The sequence below is a fragment of the Actinia tenebrosa genome, unplaced genomic scaffold (assembly GCF_029948245.1).
Source record: "Actinia tenebrosa isolate PJP-AT-01 unplaced genomic scaffold, QUT_ActTen_1.0 PGA_scaffold2__45_contigs__length_23673736, whole genome shotgun sequence".
NCBI lineage: Eukaryota > Metazoa > Cnidaria > Anthozoa > Actiniaria > Actiniidae > Actinia > Actinia tenebrosa.
The window spans coordinates 4772124-4793526 of NW_028292579.1; the positions used below are offsets into that span (position 1 = coordinate 4772124).

General features: G+C 35.1%; 3 protein-coding genes across 4 annotated transcripts; all 3 read left to right on the forward strand.

Annotated features, from left to right (window-relative positions):
• Positions 1-618: 618 nt before the first annotated feature.
• LOC116289651 (mRNA cap guanine-N(7) methyltransferase) lies at positions 619-9429 on the forward strand. The gene is made up of 10 exons (XM_031696600.2): positions 619-728; positions 1520-1551; positions 1920-2143; positions 2584-2809; positions 3500-3681; positions 4412-4576; positions 5239-5350; positions 5601-5756; positions 6469-6502; positions 6829-9429. Exons 1-10 carry the CDS (start codon positions 620-622, stop codon positions 7245-7247), a joined length of 1659 nt encoding a protein of 552 aa, XP_031552460.2. The 5' UTR covers position 619; the 3' UTR covers positions 7248-9429.
• A 1002-nt stretch (positions 9430-10431) lies between these two features.
• On the forward strand, positions 10432-15351 carry LOC116289792 (uncharacterized). Its single transcript, XM_031696735.2, has 4 exons — positions 10432-10550; positions 10965-11164; positions 12222-12330; positions 12786-15351. Exons 2-4 carry the CDS (start codon positions 11145-11147, stop codon positions 13032-13034), a joined length of 378 nt encoding a protein of 125 aa, XP_031552595.1. The 5' UTR covers positions 10432-10550; positions 10965-11144; the 3' UTR covers positions 13035-15351.
• Positions 15352-16344: 993 nt separating this feature from the next.
• LOC116289669 (transmembrane protein 208) lies at positions 16345-21357 on the forward strand. Of its 2 annotated transcripts, none has more exons than XM_031696631.2 (6): positions 16345-16370; positions 17564-17659; positions 17791-17850; positions 18286-18422; positions 19130-19214; positions 19927-21357. In XM_031696631.2, the coding sequence occupies exons 1-6, from the start codon at positions 16362-16364 to the stop codon at positions 20065-20067; spliced, it is 528 nt and encodes a 175-aa protein (XP_031552491.2). In that variant the 5' UTR covers positions 16345-16361; the 3' UTR covers positions 20068-21357. The 2 variants fall into 2 exon arrangements, with proteins under 2 accessions (XP_031552491.2, XP_031552483.2); XM_031696623.2 differs by lacking the exon at positions 16345-16370 and adding an exon at positions 16732-16752.
• Positions 21358-21403: the final 46 nt, after the last annotated feature.

Consider the following 21403-nt stretch of genomic DNA (forward strand, 5'->3'; position numbering starts at 1 on the left):
TACAACACGGACTGGAATACTTTAGATTACTTATCAAACGTCTAGGTTAGTTCCTTTGTGTTTCACTAAAATTTTCAAGATAAAAGTGAATCTAGCCAAGAAAATCCATCTTAAAGTTTATGCAAATGAACAGGATTCTGTATCTGATTTACAAAACTCTTCAGGGTTATGATTTCTATTGTGTTTTCCTCACGAATTATTAATGAGATTAATAACAATATTTTTTAATAATGATACATGTTTGTTCATTTTTAATCTTGTACGAAATACAACATGCATGACTGGGACTGTCAATACTAAAGTGAAACCCTGGCCTAACGATACCAAATTTTCTCTTCATTTTTTTCCATTTCCATTTTTTCTTCCATTCACTTTTAGAATATATTTCCTATCCCATCTCTGCAAGTTTGCAAAATGATATAAAATCAGGGACATAACTGGAGTGTTTATGTGAGCCCAAGAGAATAAATTCTCATTGCTATGCTGGTGAAAGAGAATCGTAGGATGGATAGTTATAGTGATTAACTGAAGCAACTATCTAGAATTTAATTGTGGGTTTCCTGTGGTTTTGGTACATGTGGAACCCAGTCCATCACGTTTTTCCTTCCTCGTTTTCAAAATGGCTGCAGTGGAAGACAAAACTGAAGTTCAGGCTGCAGAAAGCGAAAAAACAGCAGAAGACCTCAAGTCTCAGGACAAATCAACCTCTCAAACAAACCCTAAAGAAGGTAAGTCAATGTGCGTTGGTCTTTCTTGGCGTGAAAGACAAAATTAAAAAGTTTTTTGAGAGTTTTTTGTGCGTGTATGTTTGTGGTGAATATCACGTGGTGCTTGGTATTTCACTCTAAAAGGTTAATGCAATTAATTTTGTTCTCTTTGTTCTGATAAATGATAAAAACTTAACTTGATACTCTTTTAACGCAAAAATTTTACGTTATACTTCAGTTAGAAGTTATTTATGACGTTTTTATTCACACTTTAAGCTTTACAGTAGAATACTTAGTATTGGAATCGGAGTTTAAGTTTAATTTAAGGTCTACAAATTTTAAATTGAATGCAGTGGCTATTCGTATTACAACTGTACACCGACTCTTATTTTCTTTTCGTACACAAGTCGACATTTTTGGCAGAATTTCTTTGAAATACCTAATTTTCTTTAATCTAGAATAAGATACTTTTGTTTAGATGAGCTAAACAATACTCCATTTTACAGTTCTGTTCAAGTGACCACGAATAATAGTTGCAAGTCGAGGCTGCAGTTTCCGCGCATAGCAAAACTATACTTTTTATCATGTGCAGAAACTCCAGCCTCAGCTTGGAACGGATCTGTAAGATGGAGTATTATCTTGAGTGCTGTTACTGTGATTCTGACCAATCTCATAAACCCATACACACCAAGCAATATACCCATTTCATTTGAAAAGTTGGTAAGATATAACCCAAAGGTACTGTATGTTGCACAATTTCTCATTCAAAAACAAAGTGGAAACTCACTCATGTATCTCTCATTTCTCCCCAGGTGATTCTGAAGCTTCAAAAGATGAAGGACAGGTATAAAATGGAGTTTCTTGTAAAAACAAATTTTGACACAGTGTTTTACACTGTTATGGTACTGTCTCTCACTTCTTTGTGATTCAAACCAGGGGTTACAGGTGTGATTCATGGCAAACAATATCCCAGAGTTGAATTTTGTGATGTGTTATTATATTCTCCATTGCTACAAGGGTTTCTCTCTGGTTACTATAGTTTTCCTTTCTCCATATAAATCTTTATGTGAGTTGGGGGTTGTTTGTTGTAAATAGTGAGTGTTGAATGTAGTGGTCTAGCTTGTGCACATAGAGCAAATCTCACAAAAGGGCTCATTACTGTGAGTAATTTATTGTTGTAAAATATGTGTCTTATAAATACATTTGCCACAGGAACAAAACACTAATGGACACAGCAAAGAGGAAGCCAAGTCAGAAACTGAGCCAAAAACAGACAGCAGTAATACTGCACTGGGAACCACAGTTGCAAAGCACTACAATGAACACCCTGAAGGAACAAAGGAAAGCCGAAAGGAAAGCAGGATCTTCCACATGAGGAACTTCAATAATTGGATCAAGAGTGTGATGATTAATGAGTTTCTTCAGAAGATTAAAAAGTAATTTGAAAAGTACATGCATACTTTTGTAAACCAATGGCTCAGACTTTATCAATACCCTGAAATAACCTCTGGGCTGATCAAAGTAAAGGCATGTTTAACACGTAGGTCAAATCCTAAAGCAGCCTCTCAGCTGATCAAAGTCAGGGCATGTCAAACTAACAGATCAAACTCTAAAACAGCCTCTGGTCTGATCAAAGTAAGGGCACATCTAACAAATCTTGGATCAAATTGAAATTTAGTATGCTGGAATCCTGATTTGATTCTATAATCGTTTTGTTAAATAAGTTAAAAGGAAGTTTGGTTTCATTGGACCCTGAAACAATCCCTGGACTGTTTTAAGCTAGGGTTCCAGTTACTCAGATCAAATTGAAACTTTTCTAATAGTGATAGGATTTTCTGACTCAACTAATGATTTTCTTTGTTGATTTTTTCTTCAGATATAACTATAGAAACGTTCATGTTTTGGATCTGTGTTGTGGTAAGGGAGGTGACCTCCTCAAATGGCAAAGGGGAAGAATCAGGAAGCTTGTCTGTGCTGACATTGCAAAAGTTTCTGTGGACCAGTGCGAAGAAAGATACAAGGACATGAAGAAGACTGCAGAAGAAAGAAGATACAGAGATCCTCTTTTTGATACACAATTTATTGTAGCTGACTGCAGCAAGGTACTATTAATGGTTTGCAATCATTCCCAGGGAGTCAATAGAAACCTTTAGCATAACATTCTTGCTAGGTATTGCAAACCTGCAGTTTGATGTCAGGTGTTTTCTGTCAAACTTTCGACAAGTCGTTGCTGGAAAAGGAGCCATACATGTATTGAATTTCATTGATGCTATGTGTTTCTCTGTTTGTGGGCATGTTTCTGTTGCTTTAGACATTGGTAAAAACTAACTTGGAATCATTTTTAGAAAGTTTTTTTTACTACCATACAGCAATGCAAACCATGCCAATGCTGCAGAATAGAGAAGATGCTAGACTGTTCTATTTTTGGCAATTATTAACCCCTTGACTACTGAAGAAACCAAATCAGGCCATTACAAAATCTGCTGAGTTTCCTGAGCTGGCCAAAACAGGCCAAAAATTATCATTTTTCATCAGCCTGTGTCCACCCAAGACAATACCCTACTGTAACCCATTGTTCAGTTGTCATACTTAAGGCATTATTCAATCCAAATCCAGAAACTTCACATAAATGATTGTGAGCACAATTATTGGCCAACTTTCTGAATAGCTCTAGGAACACAGGCAGAGTAATGAGGTGGGACCTTAGTAGTCAAAGGGTTAATTTCAACTTTACTATCTGTCTTCAGCTTTTATAATTGCTAATTTTCTTTTTTATTTGTAAATAATTTCAGGAGAGGCTTGCTGACATATACACTGACAAGGATCTAGTGTTTGATCTCTGTAGTTGCCAGTTCTCTTACCATTACTCCTTTGAAAGCTTTGAACAAGCTGACGTAATGTTGAAAAATGCTTGTGAGAAGCTGAAACCTGGTGGATACTTCATAGGAACCACACCCAATGCATATGAACTAGTGTGAGTCTATATTATAGAGTATATTTTATAACAGGGTGCTTTCCAAACTCTTTATAGAGTGTTTGAATGTCAACCTTACAGTGCAAATTCTTTAAACTTAGTCATTTGGTCGGATAAAGTTTTGTTTACAACAGCCAAACTACAGTACAAATTTCTCCTTCAAAATTGCCGTAGAGTGCAGACACTATATCCTAAAACAGTGGTGTGCATACCATATATCTGTTAAAAACTTTGTAAGAAATTGCACCAATTTGCCCAAATTAGTAAGTTCAGTAGACTTCAGTAGACCGTAGACCTCCAAAACACTACACTAATTTGTACAATTTTGGTAGTCAAATTTTTTCACAGATATATACTACTTTATAACATAATTAGCACTAATTTTTTCTAAGTAGCACTGATTACACAAAGAAAAAATACACATATTTAAGCTATTTTGCATTATAAATTTAGTGCTAAATAAATCTCTTCATATAGTCTGGGCATTCTATTTTGCCATTCACATTGCAAATTAAGAAAAATCTTAAAAAGTCAGACCAAGAAATTAAAATTTAAATCTTTTTTGTTGTCTGCTGTATTTTTTGGCTATCCAACTTCAATATTGACTACAGTATATTTACACAGTTACATTTTACTTTTTGTTCATTTAAAACTAATCAATATGTGCAGCAATATATCATTGAAGTCACTGTCTTACTTTTTACAAAGTTATTATTCATTGAATTTTAAGTAACAAACTAAAGAAGGCAGAAGGACTGGAATTTGGTAATGATGTCTTTCAAATAAAATTTGAGAACAAGGATGAGTTCCCCCTGTACGGATGTAAATATGACTTTCATCTTGAAGGCGTTGTCGATTGTCCAGAGTTTTTGGTCTACTTTCCTCTATTAGAGAAGTAAGTCACATGGAATATTTGTAACTATTATTTAATTTAGTTCCTTTTCTTATCAATTTTAGTAGAAAGACCCAGGGGGTGGGGGGAGACTCTCTTGAAAAGTGGGTAGGATGGCTCGACGGACGGTCTTGGAAATGACCCTAAGATGTTGATTTCAGACCCTAAAAGGTATGACCACATTTAAAATGACACGTTTCCAACCATTATATTCTGGTATGACGTTTGATATTTTTCAAAACGAACAAATCTGACCCTAAAAGGTATCCTAAGAGTCAGCCGGAGACCCTAAAAGGTATGCGAAGTATCATTTTCAACCCTAAAAGGTCCGTCAAGCACCCTACCCACTTTTCAAGAGAGTCCCCCCGCCCCCCCTCGGGTAGAAAGAATAACGGGCAGCAATGTAAACTACTGGTTTGCCAAGTAATATTTGTGTTTTCCCAATAAAGTTAGTAAATTTAAGTTGCTCATTCATTTAAAGTAGCAAAACAGTATAGTAGAGAACCAGCGAGGCAGAACTTTTTGAATTGAACCAGAGCATTAGAACAAGGACTACAGGTTCAGAAACACGCCACATATGCTTCTAAGGGCTGCCCATCATTAATTTGTCAATGATAACTGTTGCTAATTTGTCATGAATTTGTTGCTTGAATTGTTCCTTCCAGGATGGCCAAGAACTATGGCATGAAGCTAGTCTATGTAAAGACTTTTCATGACTTTTTCCAAGAACGTAGTAAAGACAATATGGGCTTGTTATCCAGGATGAATGCTCTTGAGGTACTTGATTCTTTTCAAGACTAATATTATGACAATAGACATGTCCACTATATTGGCCAACTTGAACAAAAAATATGTTTCTTAGTTTCGTTTGTCATATCTACCAACATGGCATCCGTGTGAATTATCCTTTTATTCTCATAAGAATTCATGCTACCAACTTATTTAGGACATGAGCTGCAAAACTTGTATTATACTAAATGTGTCAGGATATCTTATTACTCATCCATAATTGCACACTTATCCACAGTCCTACCCTCCGAAACGTGATGGTGACACTCAAGCCTCCTCCTCAGAAGAATCATATTCTCATGCTAAAGACTTCTTAGAGGGTTTGCAGTCTGGGAAAACAGAGTCGTCTACAAGCAAATACAGAGATCACAGAGAGAGAAGCCAGAAACATGTGGTATGTACTAAGAAGAAACCCTGCTCAACTAAGTTATGAGATATGGGTGGGGATGCTTCAAATGTCGAGTCAAAGCTCTCAATGGTTGAGATAGTAAACATGGTGCATTCAGCAAAGCTATAAATATTGGCCAGTTATCCTACAACGTCTGACCAGAATTGGAACTTGTCTGGTGAAATCTTTGCCTTGCTGGTCAGTTTGACCAATATGTTGTTGTTTCTACCAAAGCTAGAGCACAATGCGTCATGTTTATCAAACTCCAAAACAGCATATTGCAGTATGATTAATTGCACAATTAATCTTGCATAAATGACAGCTTTGGTACAAACTGAACCATTTAAGGCCTGCTCATATGTCAATGTTTGAAAGTTGGACCTGAATGCAAAGCATCATTATCTCTGAAAAACGTGCCCTGCTATTTTGCAATTACTTGTAATGAATGAATTCATGATCAGTCCAAAACTAAAGGGTTATACTCCATTCTATTAGTATTAAAGAACATGTGTAACCTTGTATGAAATGACTGAAAAAGAGTGCCAATGGGCCTTTCATAACTTCAAGTCGTGTAAAAAATGAGAAAGCTCAACTAGAAAGTTGTGGCTTGTGGCTTACCCCCTCGTCTATCATCTGATAGCATTAATAAAGCATTGAAATGTCAATAAATGTTATCCTTTTTATTGAATTTTATCCTTTTTATTTTTGTTGAATACAGGGTACATTATCCAAGGAAGAATGGGAGGCTGCTGGTAGGTTTTAGATTTTTTTTCGACTCTCTATAATGAGCCAAGTGCAAACAACACAGGCCTGTAGCAGGGTGAATGGGCCCTCCCCCCTACTCCTCCTCCAATACTTTTGTTGTACTGTATATTAAACACTGAAAAGTCCATTACTTATACATACAGTACTGTAGGGCTTTTTAGAATAGGGCCACTATTTTTGACCTTATTGCCCCCCCCCCCCCCCACCTCAATGTTTTTATCTTTGAGCTATGGGCCTGAGGCAGCTGAGGAGTTTCGTTAGCTGTCCTTGTGATAAACAAGCATATTAATAGTTTGTTGTTTTTTTTAACCAGGAATGTACATTGCTTTTGCTTTTGTTAAAGTGGACAATGTTAATGATTCAGCTCCTGCACACATAAAAACAGCTGAAGCATCTACAGCGCCTACAACAACACCTGCAGCCGAGAAGGAAGATGCTAAGGAAAATGAAGCAGAAAGCTCATCTGCAATGGAAACTGCTGGAGAACCAATAAAGAAAAAACACAAAGAGGATACAGCTGAAGAAACAATAGATGAGTCTCTTTCAGCACCTACAATGACAACAGCTGCTGCAGAGAAGCCAGCTGCTAAGGAAGATGGAGCAGACAGCTCATCTGCAATGGAAACTGCCAGAGAATCAAGGAAGAGAAAATATAAAGAGGATACAGTTGAAGAAACAACAGACGAGCCTTCTTCAAAGAAAAAAGGGGAAGATGAAGCTGGAGCTGAGTGAACTTTTGCTACTTACACTCATTTTCAATTGGCAATTCCAAGGCTGAGGAAATCCCTGGGTTGAGTTGGCATTACAGTGCATTGTGGGACTGGTTAATAGGATATTTATTCGAGGTGTCATCTATGTTGTCCCCTAAAACAGTCCTATAGTGCACGGTAATACAAACTTAACTCAGCCTTGGAATGGCTAATTAACACATGCAGTATCTTTGTCATGGCAAAGTAGGGTTTGTTGGATATCAATCAAAGTATTTCAGTGGCATCTTCGAGAAATACAAAATCAAATTTCAAAGGCACATGCAAATATAATGGGCTTTTCTTATTCAGCAGCCATGACTAAAAATCATGTTTTCCTCTGTGTAACTCCACATTTAAGCACAAGAAAGGCACATACTCAGTGAAAACATTAGTTACAGCTGCATATGTTATTCAAAATGAATGTAATTGTAAGATTTCTACTTTTACCATGTATCTTTCTACTCCCCCAGAAGTCAAAATCTTGGTAAAAAAAACCCCAGCATTTTCATGTAGTCCTATGAAAAATAAACTCACTCTCAGTCACTCATGTCACAGCAGTTCGTTACTGGTTTCCCCAGTATAGCTATTATGAGAGCCAAAGAACTATTTGGCTTTGTGAAAAAAGTTAATGTTTAGTATTTACTTAGAAAATTAGTCTTCTAGTCTTCTATGCAGCTGCTATTTGTGTCGTCACATAATGCTCAATCCCTTTAGTCTTGGGAGAGAGAGCATTGCGTGTCAACACTAAAAGTGACTGCATAGGAGACTAGGAGGAATCTCAAGTCTCTCTTGAACTTTGCTTCAAAAAAATCTCACCCTCATGGTCTGAATTGGTCCCAGTAGGGAAAACATTAGGTCATTCTTAATTTCTCTATTTTAAATTCCTTTTGATCATTGGGATAAATCAGTAGCAGTTCTGAAAGTTTGTCTTTTTTGTCTTTTTTTATTGGAAAAGCTAATTGCTTCAACTTTATGATTTTTTAAACGACATTTCGGGACTTGGGGGGTTATTCTATTTGCCAGTTTATCTTTGAAACAAGCTGCTCTTACAGCTACACTTTCTATTTAGCTTGTTCAACTTATAAATGAACATCTTTTTTTTGTCAATCAATTTTGGATTGCAGTCATGAAAGAACTTCATAAAAGCATTTTTTCATTCCATAGAACTCTATTTATAGACCACACTTCAATTATTCTTAAATAGGCTTTCAAAGTAAATTTTTCAATCAATTGTTTTAAAAAATTAATTGCAAAATTTATAAGCATATGCATGACCATTCTCTAATAGTCTCCTTCACATCTCACTGTGCCATCTTGAAAGGTAACAGTGCCTGTTCATCAAAGTGATAGTGCTGACCTTGCAATGATAGAGACATGTGGATAATACACCGATCCCGGCTTACGTGAGTGCCAACCTAAACAATAGGTAGTTTTCGCATTGAGATACAGAATGTCCTACCAACAAACTCAAATTCATAATTATTTTTAGTAGTCATCGATTTTTTTCTTAATGTATCTGTAGAATAAATTGATTCTAAGACCAGACATTTACAATTTACAGCAATCAGTGTCTGTTCCATGCTGTAGATGGAAAACTCATTTTAGCTTGTAGCAACAGTAACTAGGGAGGTAGAACAATGAACGTAGGATTGGTGTGTTGTCCAAGGTGTTTAAAAAGCTCTATCATTGCAAGGTCACTGCTGTCCTCACTTTGATGAAAAGACACGAGGAACTGTGAAGGAAACTATTAAACTATTATGACTCATTCAAATTCTAATTCTGTTATTAAAAGTTATCTTTCCTTTTTTTGTTAGAGTACAAACACTAAAAGTGTGCAACACTTTGCACTATTTCTTAGTAAATAGTGCTAATCAAACAAAAGAAAACATTAGGATTAGCATAATTTAGCACTGAGTATTTAGTGGTATTTATGTTGCACACTTATAGTGTTTGTACTCTACACACATTCTTCAGCAAGAGAATACCTGAAATTTTGTTTCTAGAGTATGTGATACCATGTAAAGTAAAACTAAGTATCTCCACTTATAGACAGCATGGTGGATAATATCTAATGTTCATAATATGCTGTTTAGTCTGTATACTATTTTTTGGTTCTAAATTTATTCTATTTTAAGACCTATTTAAATAAACACCTTTTACTTGTGCATTATTTTGTTTGATATAATCTTAACATTATTAGTTGGATACAGTTGTGCCGATAGTTTGAATTTCATAAACTGTTGCTACCCCTATTTACCCATGCCATGTCAAAAAGCATAGACATAAAGACTACAACTTCAAGGGGGATCCATGGGGAGGGTAGGCAGGATTTCACCCCCCTGTCACACCTGAGATTTGATTGATTGCTTTTTAGTTTTTGCCACAGGTTTATAGTAAATTTTGTTTAAAGTATACGTTTTGACCCCTCATAAATTTTAACTTGCCCCACCCCTTTCTTGTAAATTCCTGGGTACTGCCCTTAAACTTTCAGTTGGTTCAAAGTATGTAGTGGCGGATCCAGGGGAGGGGTGCAGGGGGTACCACCCCTCCCTGGTTTGACTTTGTACCCCTACTTCGAATATAACCAATACAAGATGTTTTTTCCCTTTGATTCTAGGGGGTGCACCCCTCCCCGGGTTACATTTGTGCGCTGCACCCCTCCCTGAACAAATTCCTGGATCCGCCCCTGGTATGAATATACAAGACTAGTAAAGCTGCGTGCAGCTGTGGAATATAAGATACACTATAAATGAATAAATGATTAAGTAACTAAAGATTTATGTATTATATTCATGTTTCATGTTTTCCATGTAACAAACAAGTTACATCCAGTGCTCATTGTAACTTTTTGTGGTGCAACAATCAGTCACCTCAAGCTGAGCTGTCAACCTGAGATCTGGTACTCAGATGATATTCATTTATTTTGCCCTTGACCATGGCAATTTTTTTTGTGTGTGTGCATGTGTTTTTTTTAAATTTAATACTCGAATGTTTTTGTGCGAAAGCCAAATGAAGAAAACGAGAAAAATGGAATGAAAAAGAAGAAAAGTACATGAGAACAAAAGATTACGTCCATGCCTCCTTTTCGTGTCTAGCCCCGTTGGGAGACTGGGATCAAGTAGAATATCTTACGCTCTAGGGGAGGGTGGTGTTCAGTTTTGCTTCATGACGAATGGTAAAGAAACACCGCAGGTGATCGGCGAGCTTGATAACGAAAATATACCCGACAAATTCTATAAAATCTGCCGCTTTACGGATCAAAAATGCCTTCTTTATGACAGATAAGGTAAATTTAACTTCCTTTGATTATCTATTCCCGAAAGTAACTGCTTAAAATGATTCATTTTTGAAGAAAATCTCGATTTTGTAGGACCTTATGAAATGACAGATCGCCCGAGATCGAGACGACGTCTCAACTTTTCTATTGTTTTGCCCCTTTATAAGTGACTTGACTTAGCAATAAGTCGTTAAATCCCGAATTTTATATCAATTCAAGACTACAGATATTTGTTGATTAAAATTTCCTATTTTCTGTATAACATATTTAACTTTATTATCTTGAAATCGAGTACCTAAAAACGCTCGCCATTAATATGGCGCTCGAAACGTTCACAATTTTCCTAAATAAAACAAGATGTAAATTAGATGATGCTTTATTAAGGTTTATACTTTAACTTCATTTTTTCTCTTCTTTTTGAAGGCATCAAGTATGTAGGCGAAATATATTCAATAAGGGCGAATTATTTTGCAACTGGTCTGTTGTTGTTTTGTGAACTATTGACAACAAACTACAACGTTTCCTTTAACTCCTCTCTGCAAGGAAGAAAACAATAGGCCTTGGGTATTACAAAAATCCTCCAATATATAATCATTACGAATCATGGATCTACTCTTCTATGTGTAAGTATTGAATATCTGTTCAATTAATAGAGATCTATACAAGTTATACTAGTACACTAATATAAACGTCTTTTTTTATTTGTCCGTTCGTGATCCACTGAGTTTGATATAATACTTCTAATGATTGATGAAATGATTAATCTTAACGTAAAAAACAACTACCAGTATACTGTATTACTGTATGTCAAACATAATTACTTGCTTCTTGTTGATGTCTTACACAATAGGAATTATTTTAGAATCTTTTTGAACTATACCATTTTTGCATTGTGAATATTGTTCATATATAAATTTAAGAATGAAATGTAAGTAATTGGGGAAAAAAATTGCATATAGGTATATTTTTTATTGTTAAAACTAGGTTATAGGTGAAGATTTAAAAAATCAGTCTATAAAAATACAATGGCTTTATTTTTTTATCTTGAAATTTGAATTTTTTGTTTGCTTTTGTGATGTAAATTAGCATTGCTATGATTGTATTCCGAGTTACTTTGTGCAGTCACGTTTCAGTAATCAAGCTTTCATGCATCAATTCATGTATATGTCAGTGTGCCTTATGTCTGTTTATATACAACAGATGTGCATAGTAAGATTATCGCTGAAAATTAAGTATTGTTGTCACAGGGGCCACACAGTATCCTAAATAGGGGGGGCCTAAGATTGGAAAATATTTGATGCTATTATGGGAAAAAGTTGGGGCTAAGATAATAGAAAATGTAAGGAATAGTATGGGAAAAGAAACAAGGGGGGGGGGGGGCTATAGCACCCCTTGCCCCACCCCTTTTGGGTTATATTAATCTTCAAATTGATTCCATATTATGTTTCCTACCCCTTTCTGTTTTGTGACTTAAAGTAGAACGTCTTTTCCATGAAAGTTAGAGTCTGGTCATGAACAGGATTATACTTTGCATTACATGTTTTATTAACTTTTACTAAGGTTATGGTTATTTGCAAGTGGATAAAATTTGATTATAAAAATAATAAAATTGTATGTTTTTTGTGTATTTTTAGGAAACAACTAATATTATTTAAAACAAAATGCTCCTTTTTTGTTTAGAATCCTTATTGTGGTAATAGTTCTGAAGTTGGTGTTCTGGATATTCTATTTCTATGCAAAAAATAGACGAAGACAGCAGTTAATGCAGCTGAGAAATGGAGTTGAACAAGTGAGTGTGACCAAAGATCATTAAATAAGAATTATGATATATTAATGAAGTGGAATTGCAGTGAAGTCCATAGTTTCTGATTAATCTTCTTCCTCTAGTAATTTTTTATAAAGAAAGACTCCGTCTTCATAAATATGTTTTACTCCCTGGAAATCAAGGATGGCGTCTGGCTTTTCCGTGCCCTGACTTTGATAAAATTTAGGTTTTATGCCTTAGTACCTCTGTTTTAATGTATTTTAATATTTGATGTAGCCTAACAGCTTAGTGAAATGCATTTTAGAGAATCGTGAATTTTAGATTAAAAATTTCACAGTCTAAAATTTGTAACAATAAAGATTCTCAATTCCCTTCATTAGTTTGTATCATATGCCAGTACTTGTAATTAAATCTCACTTTAAGTCTGCCAATCTTTTTGTAGCTCAAAATAAAACAACTTATAATTTTATTCACTTCAGCTATCTGATGGAACTAGACAATATGAAGAAGAGCCTGCTGTTCCACAGCCAGCTTACATGTTCACTCAATATCCATTTGGACCAGATGTCCCAGCTACTTTCCTTGTTCCACCTGAATATGCTGTAGAGGATCCTATAAAAACTGATATACCTCCTCCACCATACAGTGTGGATACTGTGGCACAAGAGGAATCTGAAATAGTGGATGATAGTGACACTACACAACTAGTAACCAATTGTGAAAATTGACTTTATTAAATAGGTATTGTAAGTTATCTCCTCACTCAAGGTATTGTATTATATTTTCACAAGCATATCTGCTAGTATTAAGGTGGATGGATAAGTGCAATGCTATTAATATTATCCCCTGAGCTAGCACTTGCACCAATTGGTCTCATACGTCACCAGAAAACTACATTAATGCAGACCTGACATTGGTTACTTGGTCAATATTTTAAGATTAAACAAGCAACAGCAAGGGTTCCATTTTCTCCTTGGAGCATTCACTTCAATTATTCTATGCTTCCATTAATTCACATTATGCAAATTAAGTATTTTGTGCAATGAGACCAAAAAGGGTCCTTTAACCACCATGCTATAGAAACAAATTATTTCATTTGAATCAAACCAACACAGTATTGACATTTATAACATAATTTCAAACCACTAATAAAACAAAATATGGTTAAAGTGCAAATGAACCCTTTGACAATACTTTCAGTACTGATTCTACATGAAGTAAATAGTTGAGTGGTAAAATATTTCTTGATTTGAGTGTTGCGTTTCTAAGTTGTGAAGGTTTATACTTCCAATATGCTAATTAGTGTGGTGTCTATTAAGGCTTAATTGAATATACAAAATCGAACTGGTTCATAGATACAGTATTTAAAAAGCATCATTATTTTACTCATGGTTTACATAAAAGCTATTTAAAATTTTTATTTTCAAAATGGCCAGCATTTAGCATATTACTAGTTACAACAAAAACACCTAAAATACCTTACCTGACGTCATCATCATTAACATATTGGAAGTATAAACCTTCATAACTTAGAGACGCATCACTCAAATCAAGAAATATTTTACCAATCAACTATTTACTTCATGCAGAACCAGTACTTGAATGTATTTTCAAAGGGTTCATTTGCACTTTAAGAATACATAAGCATGACTAGTCATGGTGCCATATATATTTGTAGGCGACTAGCATACCAGAAAAAAAATACATGTAGTATTGGATGCAATAGACCTTCGCTGGGGCGTAATGTTTTCCCATTTCAGACTACATGTGATTCCCTAGAGTATCATTCCTTTGTTTAATGGATGGGCTCAGGTGCACATAGATACATGGACATTGATAAAACTCAAACAAAGAATCTTATTCTCAAGGGAATGACATATGGTCTGAAATGGTAAAAACTTATGCCCATGCTGAAGACTTCCATTGCAACAAATGCTTTAAAAAAGCATGCAGTGAAATTATATCAACTATCTGAAATTTCAATTAAACCAAAGGAAAGGTTTTTTTTTTTGAGGTAGAGGAAGCTGGGCTGGGGCTTCCAGGGGATAGATTGCTCCCATCAGTGAAGGTTTGGAATTTCTTTTGGTACTTCGTAGTCTTTGTAAAGTGCAATATATTTTCTACTGAAAGCCTTGGAGGTTCTCTTTCTCTGGTGCCCAATGAACATGAACCTAGAGATTTAGAGATTTTAGAATAGTCATGAGAGACGTTATTTCAAAGATTAAGATCCAGCTTATCTAACTTTTATGAAAAAAATAACTAATTTTCCGAGGTTGATAAAATGTAATAATTAATAGAGAGTTTTAGATTTATGTTCACGGCAAACGTGAAAAGTCAGTTCACCATTTAAAAATAATTTTAAATAGCTTAAAAAGAATCGAAAAAAAGTCCAAGTAGCAGAAAAACAAAAGAATATTTGTCTTTGGTGAGAAGGTTTGTAAAAGGTAAAGTAAAATACAGGAAAACGATGAAAACGTGGTCACGTTTGCTGTTTGCGGGGAGAAAAAAGTCGATCTAAAACTCTCTAATTAACCTTTTATCAACCTCGGAAAATTAGTTGTTTTTTTCACTTCAATAGTTCTTTTCACTGTACATGTAACTGTTCTTTAACATTTTCAATAAGCATTTTCATATCCTTGTACATTTTGTTAGCTCATTGATTCATCTCCAAGCTTGTAACTTCTGGGCCTGGTTGAGTCCATGAAGAGTGGATAGTGCTATATGACAGTTAAATCTTATCCAGTGGATAAATTTATTGGATAACAGTATTGACTTATCCAGTGGACAGGGATTTATCCATTTAATAGTGCTATCCATCTTATACTACAACCAGTCCCTGTTGATTAATCTAGAAAACCACAGGAAGACCAATACAAAAACAAGGTCTGAAAAACAAATGCCTGAGGGAGGTTTTGTACTTGACCAATGAATGAAAGTACACTAGGCATAAATTATTGTAATTAAACTTCTTATTTTCATTTGTAAAAAGTTCTATAGCAAATTATTATTACAATAACACTAAATAAAAGGCCAAAAATTGAAAAAGTAGTGTACAAACAATTTTATAATAAATTAACCCGGGGGAGGGGGGGTACTCCCTTTGTTCAAGTGGTAGGGGTGATCGGCGGTCAATTTTTAAAATGGTCCCTAAAAGGTACGCATAAATTAAAAAGGCTCTTAAAACCAACCCTAAAAGGTACAGCTTTATTTCAGTAATTTACTATAAACCCCGGCTATCAACGCCGGTTTAACGAACGACAGGACAGCGTATAATAAGATCATAACTATCATATTAAAGAAATATTTAGTGCATCATTGTAAAGAAAACAGCGGCTTAGCATGGATAACCTGCATAATAAATGACCCCAAAAGGTACAGAGTTATGTTACGTAATTGACTTTTGAGCCGGAACCCCTAGAAGGTCCACACAGGGAACATTTTCAACCCTAAAAGGATTGCCGATCACCCCTACCACCTGAACAAAGGGAGTACCCCCCCCAGGTAAATTAACTTTAGAAGTTACTTCTGCTAACTGTATATAATTTTTACATGCATATTTTGAAAGGTCAATATGCAAAATATAAACACACAGCAGTGATATAAGCTGCTGTCAGCTTATAGGTGTAATTTCTAGCCTTGCTTGGTATATTATATCTCGCAAATGGCATTAATTTTCCAGACATAACTTCAATGCTTCATAATTAATTTTGATGATGAGCATGGTTATGTTATGTTAATGGGGGCAGCGTTTGCCCCTTATCCCAGGCTGCTTTTAAAATTTAATTATATGTATTCAACTGATTGGCATGCTTTTGAACTATATTCTGATTAGTTGGGAGTGCATTCCTTCCTTATTCCATACAGCATGTTTCCACACTTTTTAGTTCGTATCCAAAATAATGGCTATTATAATATTTGCATAATTTTCTTTAAAAAATAAAAAAGTTCTCGATCCTGTGTGTGTCTGTTACCATAGCAACAGACACTATTTTCCCATCATGCATCCTTTCATTCGTTTCTCGGCCGGAAGGACTGGTTTTCATTCCAAATGCAAGATGGCGCCGGTAAGTGTATATTTTTTACTTGTCTTCTCCCTCTTATTAATGCGTCAAATTGCTCTTTATGCAAGGCATTTTCCGAATAAATTGGCTGAAAACAGTAGCAGTTATGTCATTTCACAGTTTTGTGCGGTTTCACCTGCTGGCTTTGTTCCTTTTGGCGATAAATATTCAAACCTACGTGTCCTTACATGGTTTGTTTCCTGTTGGGACTTCGTTATTTGGTTTGGAAATTCGTAGAAGGTGCTGTCATAACGTTTCGTATAAGTGGGAAGGCATCAACACGCTTGATATAAGCACATAAGGTTATGCTGTTAAATCATTACGTTTTTAATCCTGAACTACAGTGCTTTTGTTGTTCGTCGCTTTTATAATCATGGCATTATTAGTAAGTTAATTGATGATTGCATGTTGACAAAGCCCAATGTCCTTAATTTTTTATGCACTAAACATCACAAGAGTGGTTTACATGAGTGGGAAATGATATAGCACATAACTCCAGAATACCCCACAAATGATATACACATTTATTATAACAGTAACTTCTATCTATTGTTATATGATTGGCTCGTTATACAAACAGAACTTAAAATAATGGCCAATTAGTTGCCGGTCACAATCACAGGTCAAATTAGTTTTGGCTCTGTCATACCTCATTTCTGGCTAAATGTTACTGGTCAAAATGACTGGCCGGACAAGTCCAAGTTCTGAGCCCAGTTGTTCAAAGCCCCATTAGTTCTAATCCTGGGTTAACTCTTAATAAGACCTATAGAGTTAATCCTGGATAAGCACTAATCCAGCTTTGAACAACCTAGCCCTGGTTGGAAATTGTCCAATCCCATTCATTTAAAAGCTGCTCTAATGTAGCCTGCGTTCAGCTGGCTTAATTCCCTTGAAATAACCGTTGGTTATTTTGAGAGAATTAAACCAGCTGAATGCAGGCTACTCTGATGAAGTTGCCAGAAAAGAGGCACTTACTTGTATCTTGCCTATAAATTATAGCCTGAAATTATACACTAAGTCAGTTAGCAGTGATTATCCTTATCGTTATTATGATCATTATAATCAGCATGACCTTCATAATCATGGCTATTAGATTATATTTATTATCATCATCAATAGACAAGTTGTACATAAAACATTTGCAGTAACTCTACTGTCAATCAGGTCAACTTAGTATGATTGTGTTTGTATTTCAGGCAAAAGGAAAACAAGCAACCAAGGGTCAAAAGCAAATCTTGGAAGAAAACAATAATACAGTAGATTTTTATTCAAAATTGATGATTGCTGTTGAGGTACAATAAGTACAGTATAGTTATTAAGTTACACAATCTAATCCTTGTGTCTTTCTTGTCATGATGGCCTGTAATTTACACAGTTGGTTAGATATCCATAATCCACTGACTGACTTGTTTTTTATCTACAGATAGCATATTTTGTGTTTCGATCAACCATCTTTAGTTTTTCTGCTAGCTGGATATCATGGGTAAGTTGGGCTTGGAAGGATTAGACCATTTGCATTGAAGCATTATAATCATTAGTCTCCTCCACAGCCGCTTTCAGTGTTGTCACGCAAAGCTGAAAGAGGCTGTGGGGGAGACTACATAATCATACTCTGTCAATACCAAAATCCTTAGCACATTTAGTTTTGTTCAATTCAAAAAAAACCATTTCTCTTGCTGTTCTCATGAGAAAATAAAATTACCAACAATCCAAAAGAAAACTTGCAAAACATTTTGACATTGGTAGTAAAATGATGCTATCAATTATACAGATTTCCTATTAATATGCTGACATCATATCTTGGAAGCTTAAGGGGGTAAGGGGGAAGATACAGCTGAAAATATAATTTTAAAATATTTTTTAGATACAGAACAACATTGAAAGTGTTGTAAAAAGGATAAACTTATTCTTATTTCAGACAATGTTTGTATTTGCTACCCTTGTTTATATTGGATGTTATAAATTCATGACGTCCATGGCAAAACCAGCCTATTCTGATACCGGTGCATTAATCGATGGTGGGATGGATTTAAATTCTGAGTCAGGCACTGCTGAGTAAGTTCAAGATTTAGTGCATTTATATTAACCTCCATCTACTCATCTAATATTAAAACAAGTCAAATTCTAGTGTAACAGGATTTATTTAATGTCAGGCTATACTGCCCCTTCACTGGTTTTGAGGAAAGAGGAATGCAGTGCATTTTTCAGCTTCTTTTGCCGCACAACTACTTGCACAACGACTAATTCAAAAATATCTGGAATGTTTTTGACACTATAGAGGCTTTGCACCATCACATGATGGCAGCCATGACAGGAGGCACGACAATAGTCTTTTTTTCCTCTGGGAAACTGAATTCTTTCTTATGTAAATCAGATGAGACAAGATTCCATGGTTCCTGCCTCCTGTCATGGATGCCATCACGTGATGGTGCAAAGCCTCTATATGAAGAAGTTTAAAAATCGCTCAATTCACTCACAATTATTTTGGAGTCACCTTAAGTGCATACTAAATTCATCTTCTTAATAATAATTTGTTGCAGTCACTGCCAGACCAATCACTCAGCTTGAGAAAAAATCAGTTAATCAAAGTTCTAGAAAACATGGTTGTTGGAAGGCATGCATATGGCACTGAACTTCTCACACTCATTTGAAAACAGCACTGCACTCTAGATTTGTCAGGAAATGCTAATGATGAGATTTTGTTTCTCCTTTGATCTTGAGATATTGTGTAATAAAATGATTTTTTAAAATTCTTTTGGTAGGCATGTGAAAGATCTTATACTTTTAACAGCAATTGTTCAATTCCTTGCTATATTTACAGACTACTTTTGGTTCTTCTTGCTTTTGGTATGTGCATTACATCATTGATCCATAATGTGTAAACTTTTGCAGATGAATCAGGTTAATTAGCATGGACTCTACCACACAGCATCACATAAAGGTCATATGGTGCTTATGATATGGCTGCATATATTTTCTTTATATATAGCTATTATATTACAGTCAAACCATCACAAGCGTGAACACATAGAGGTCATTAATGACTTACCTTCAGTTTCTGCTATAAACAAGAGCCTATGAGTCAAGTTAATCGAATTTTCAAACTATTATTATTTTTTGAACATTAAAAAAAATGTCCTTTTTTCATGAGGGTACATGTAGCACTTAATGGCCAGTGGCTAACAAACCTGTGACCCTCATTATATGATCGAATTGGAATTTAGGAGTTGATTTTTCCGGAGGGAGAAAAACTGTGGAACCCTGAGACAAACCCCCAAAGCACAGAAGAGAACCAACAAACAACTCTTGTCATATACAACACCAAACCCGGCAGGACTTGAACCCTGGTCACATTGATGAGAGGCGAGTGCTTACACCGCTACACCACCCATGCTGCCCTTAAAGATTGAAGATTCTTCCATTGAAGATTTCGTTTTCAATAATGAAGGTTCAAATCGAATAATGAAATCAAGAATCCAAAAATAAAGTCATTAATGACCTCTACATGTTCATGCTTGAGGTGGTTTGACTGTAATCAAATGTTCTAAATTACTTACAGGCTCCCATGAGAGCAATGTACATGTTATGGACATACATCCTAGGCCCTTGGTTCTTTGCTGAGGCACCAGAAGAAGAAGTTGACTCAAAGAAGCAAAAGAAAATGGAGCGCAAGATGAAACGTGCTGGTATGATGCAATAGTTTAAAATCTCATTTAATCATAACAGGTACCAAATGTAAGACATTTTATGAATGAGGCTTTAGTTTCCAAATAATATGTATAGCTACACAGACACGCAGTAAGACAGACAAATGAAAGGAAAGACAGACAACACTGAAATCACATAGTGGCTCTAAGATGTAATGTTTAATGAATTAATTTTCATGCTGTTATACAGAAAACTCATTTTTTTAAAGACATTTTATCAGATTTTAAGTAATCTCAAAAGAGTGCTTAAGTCACTATAGATCAAACCATGATTAGTGCACAGACTTCTATAATGCATGCTACTGTATTTTCAAAATAGGTTATGTTGCAAACTTCCTGCTATCTTATGGTTCCATGTATTGAGATTTACATGAGATTTGCTGTACATTGACAGCAAATTTGAGTTATCTTAGATTGTATATTCATTGATTACAATGCTGCTATAATATTGGTGAAATATGGCACAATCTTAATACTTTCAAAATAATAGTATTTGACTGGATTGAATCAAACCTATTGTTATTAATAAGCTACATATGTATTACCACAGCCAACAAAGTTGCATTGTCATTTGAAGGGAAAGAAACTTCTAAAAACTATTACGTTTCGATTCAAAAGAATCTCTCATTAAAGCTATGCTTTGATTCCTATGTTCAGTGTAATAGAGCACAGTATTGTGCAATTGGAAAGAATACAGCTGTTTCTTTGTAAAATCAAGGTGTGCTCCTTAATTGGCGAAACTGATAAAAAAAAGGTGTATTGACTGCTGGCAGCCAATGTGCTTTCCAATATTTATCAAAAGTTTGTGTTACTAGGTATGATATCAATTTATGGCCATTGAAGTTGCAACTCCATATACTCACCTCAGTTCCTTTCTTTACTACCCTGCGAGCAGAGTCTCCTTTTAACTTCTCTCGCCCGTAGAGAAGTCAAAAGGAGACTCTTCTCGCAGGGTATTTCTTCACGCTCAGTTGTGCTAAAATCTGCTTAAATATGATCACAAAAATTCTAAAGGAACGTGATCAAAGTAGTAGAACTTGGCCAGAACTTTATTCATGAATATTTATTTACATGAATGTATCTTAAATACTGAGCAGTACACAGCTAGTAATAATATGTTCTAACATGTTTCAAAGTATTCTAACTATAAAATATTCGCAATCCATCTGAATAAACATTCAATCTCCTTTTTACAGACAGCTAACTGATATTTAAGGAAACCTAAACAAACATGTAATTTAACATGGTATTGTATCCTATTAAAATGGAGAAAGTGTATTATACATTTTGTATTCCTCGCTAGACAGCATTCTTTTGTAATTGTTTGTA

Bases quoted from the DNA above. Each gene is read 5' to 3' on its own strand.
- LOC116289651 (XM_031696600.2), top strand. From the start codon at position 620: ATGGCTGCAGTGGAAGACAAAACTGAAGTTCAGGCTGCAGAAAGCGAA. The intron at 2,144-2,583 runs GTAATTTGAAAA...TTTTTTCTTCAG, and splicing joins TTTCTTCAGAAGATTAAAAA to ATATAACTATAGAAACGTTC. The intron at 2,810-3,499 runs GTACTATTAATG...AAATAATTTCAG, and splicing joins TTGTAGCTGACTGCAGCAAG to GAGAGGCTTGCTGACATATA.
- LOC116289792 (XM_031696735.2), top strand. From the start codon at position 11,145: ATGGATCTACTCTTCTATGT. The intron at 11,165-12,221 runs GTAAGTATTGAA...TTTTTTGTTTAG, and splicing joins ATGGATCTACTCTTCTATGT to AATCCTTATTGTGGTAATAG. The intron at 12,331-12,785 runs GTGAGTGTGACC...TATTCACTTCAG, and splicing joins TGAGAAATGGAGTTGAACAA to CTATCTGATGGAACTAGACA.
- LOC116289669 (XM_031696623.2), top strand. The intron at 17,660-17,790 runs GTACAATAAGTA...TTTTATCTACAG, and splicing joins AATTGATGATTGCTGTTGAG to ATAGCATATTTTGTGTTTCG. The intron at 17,851-18,285 runs GTAAGTTGGGCT...TTCTTATTTCAG, and splicing joins CTGCTAGCTGGATATCATGG to ACAATGTTTGTATTTGCTAC.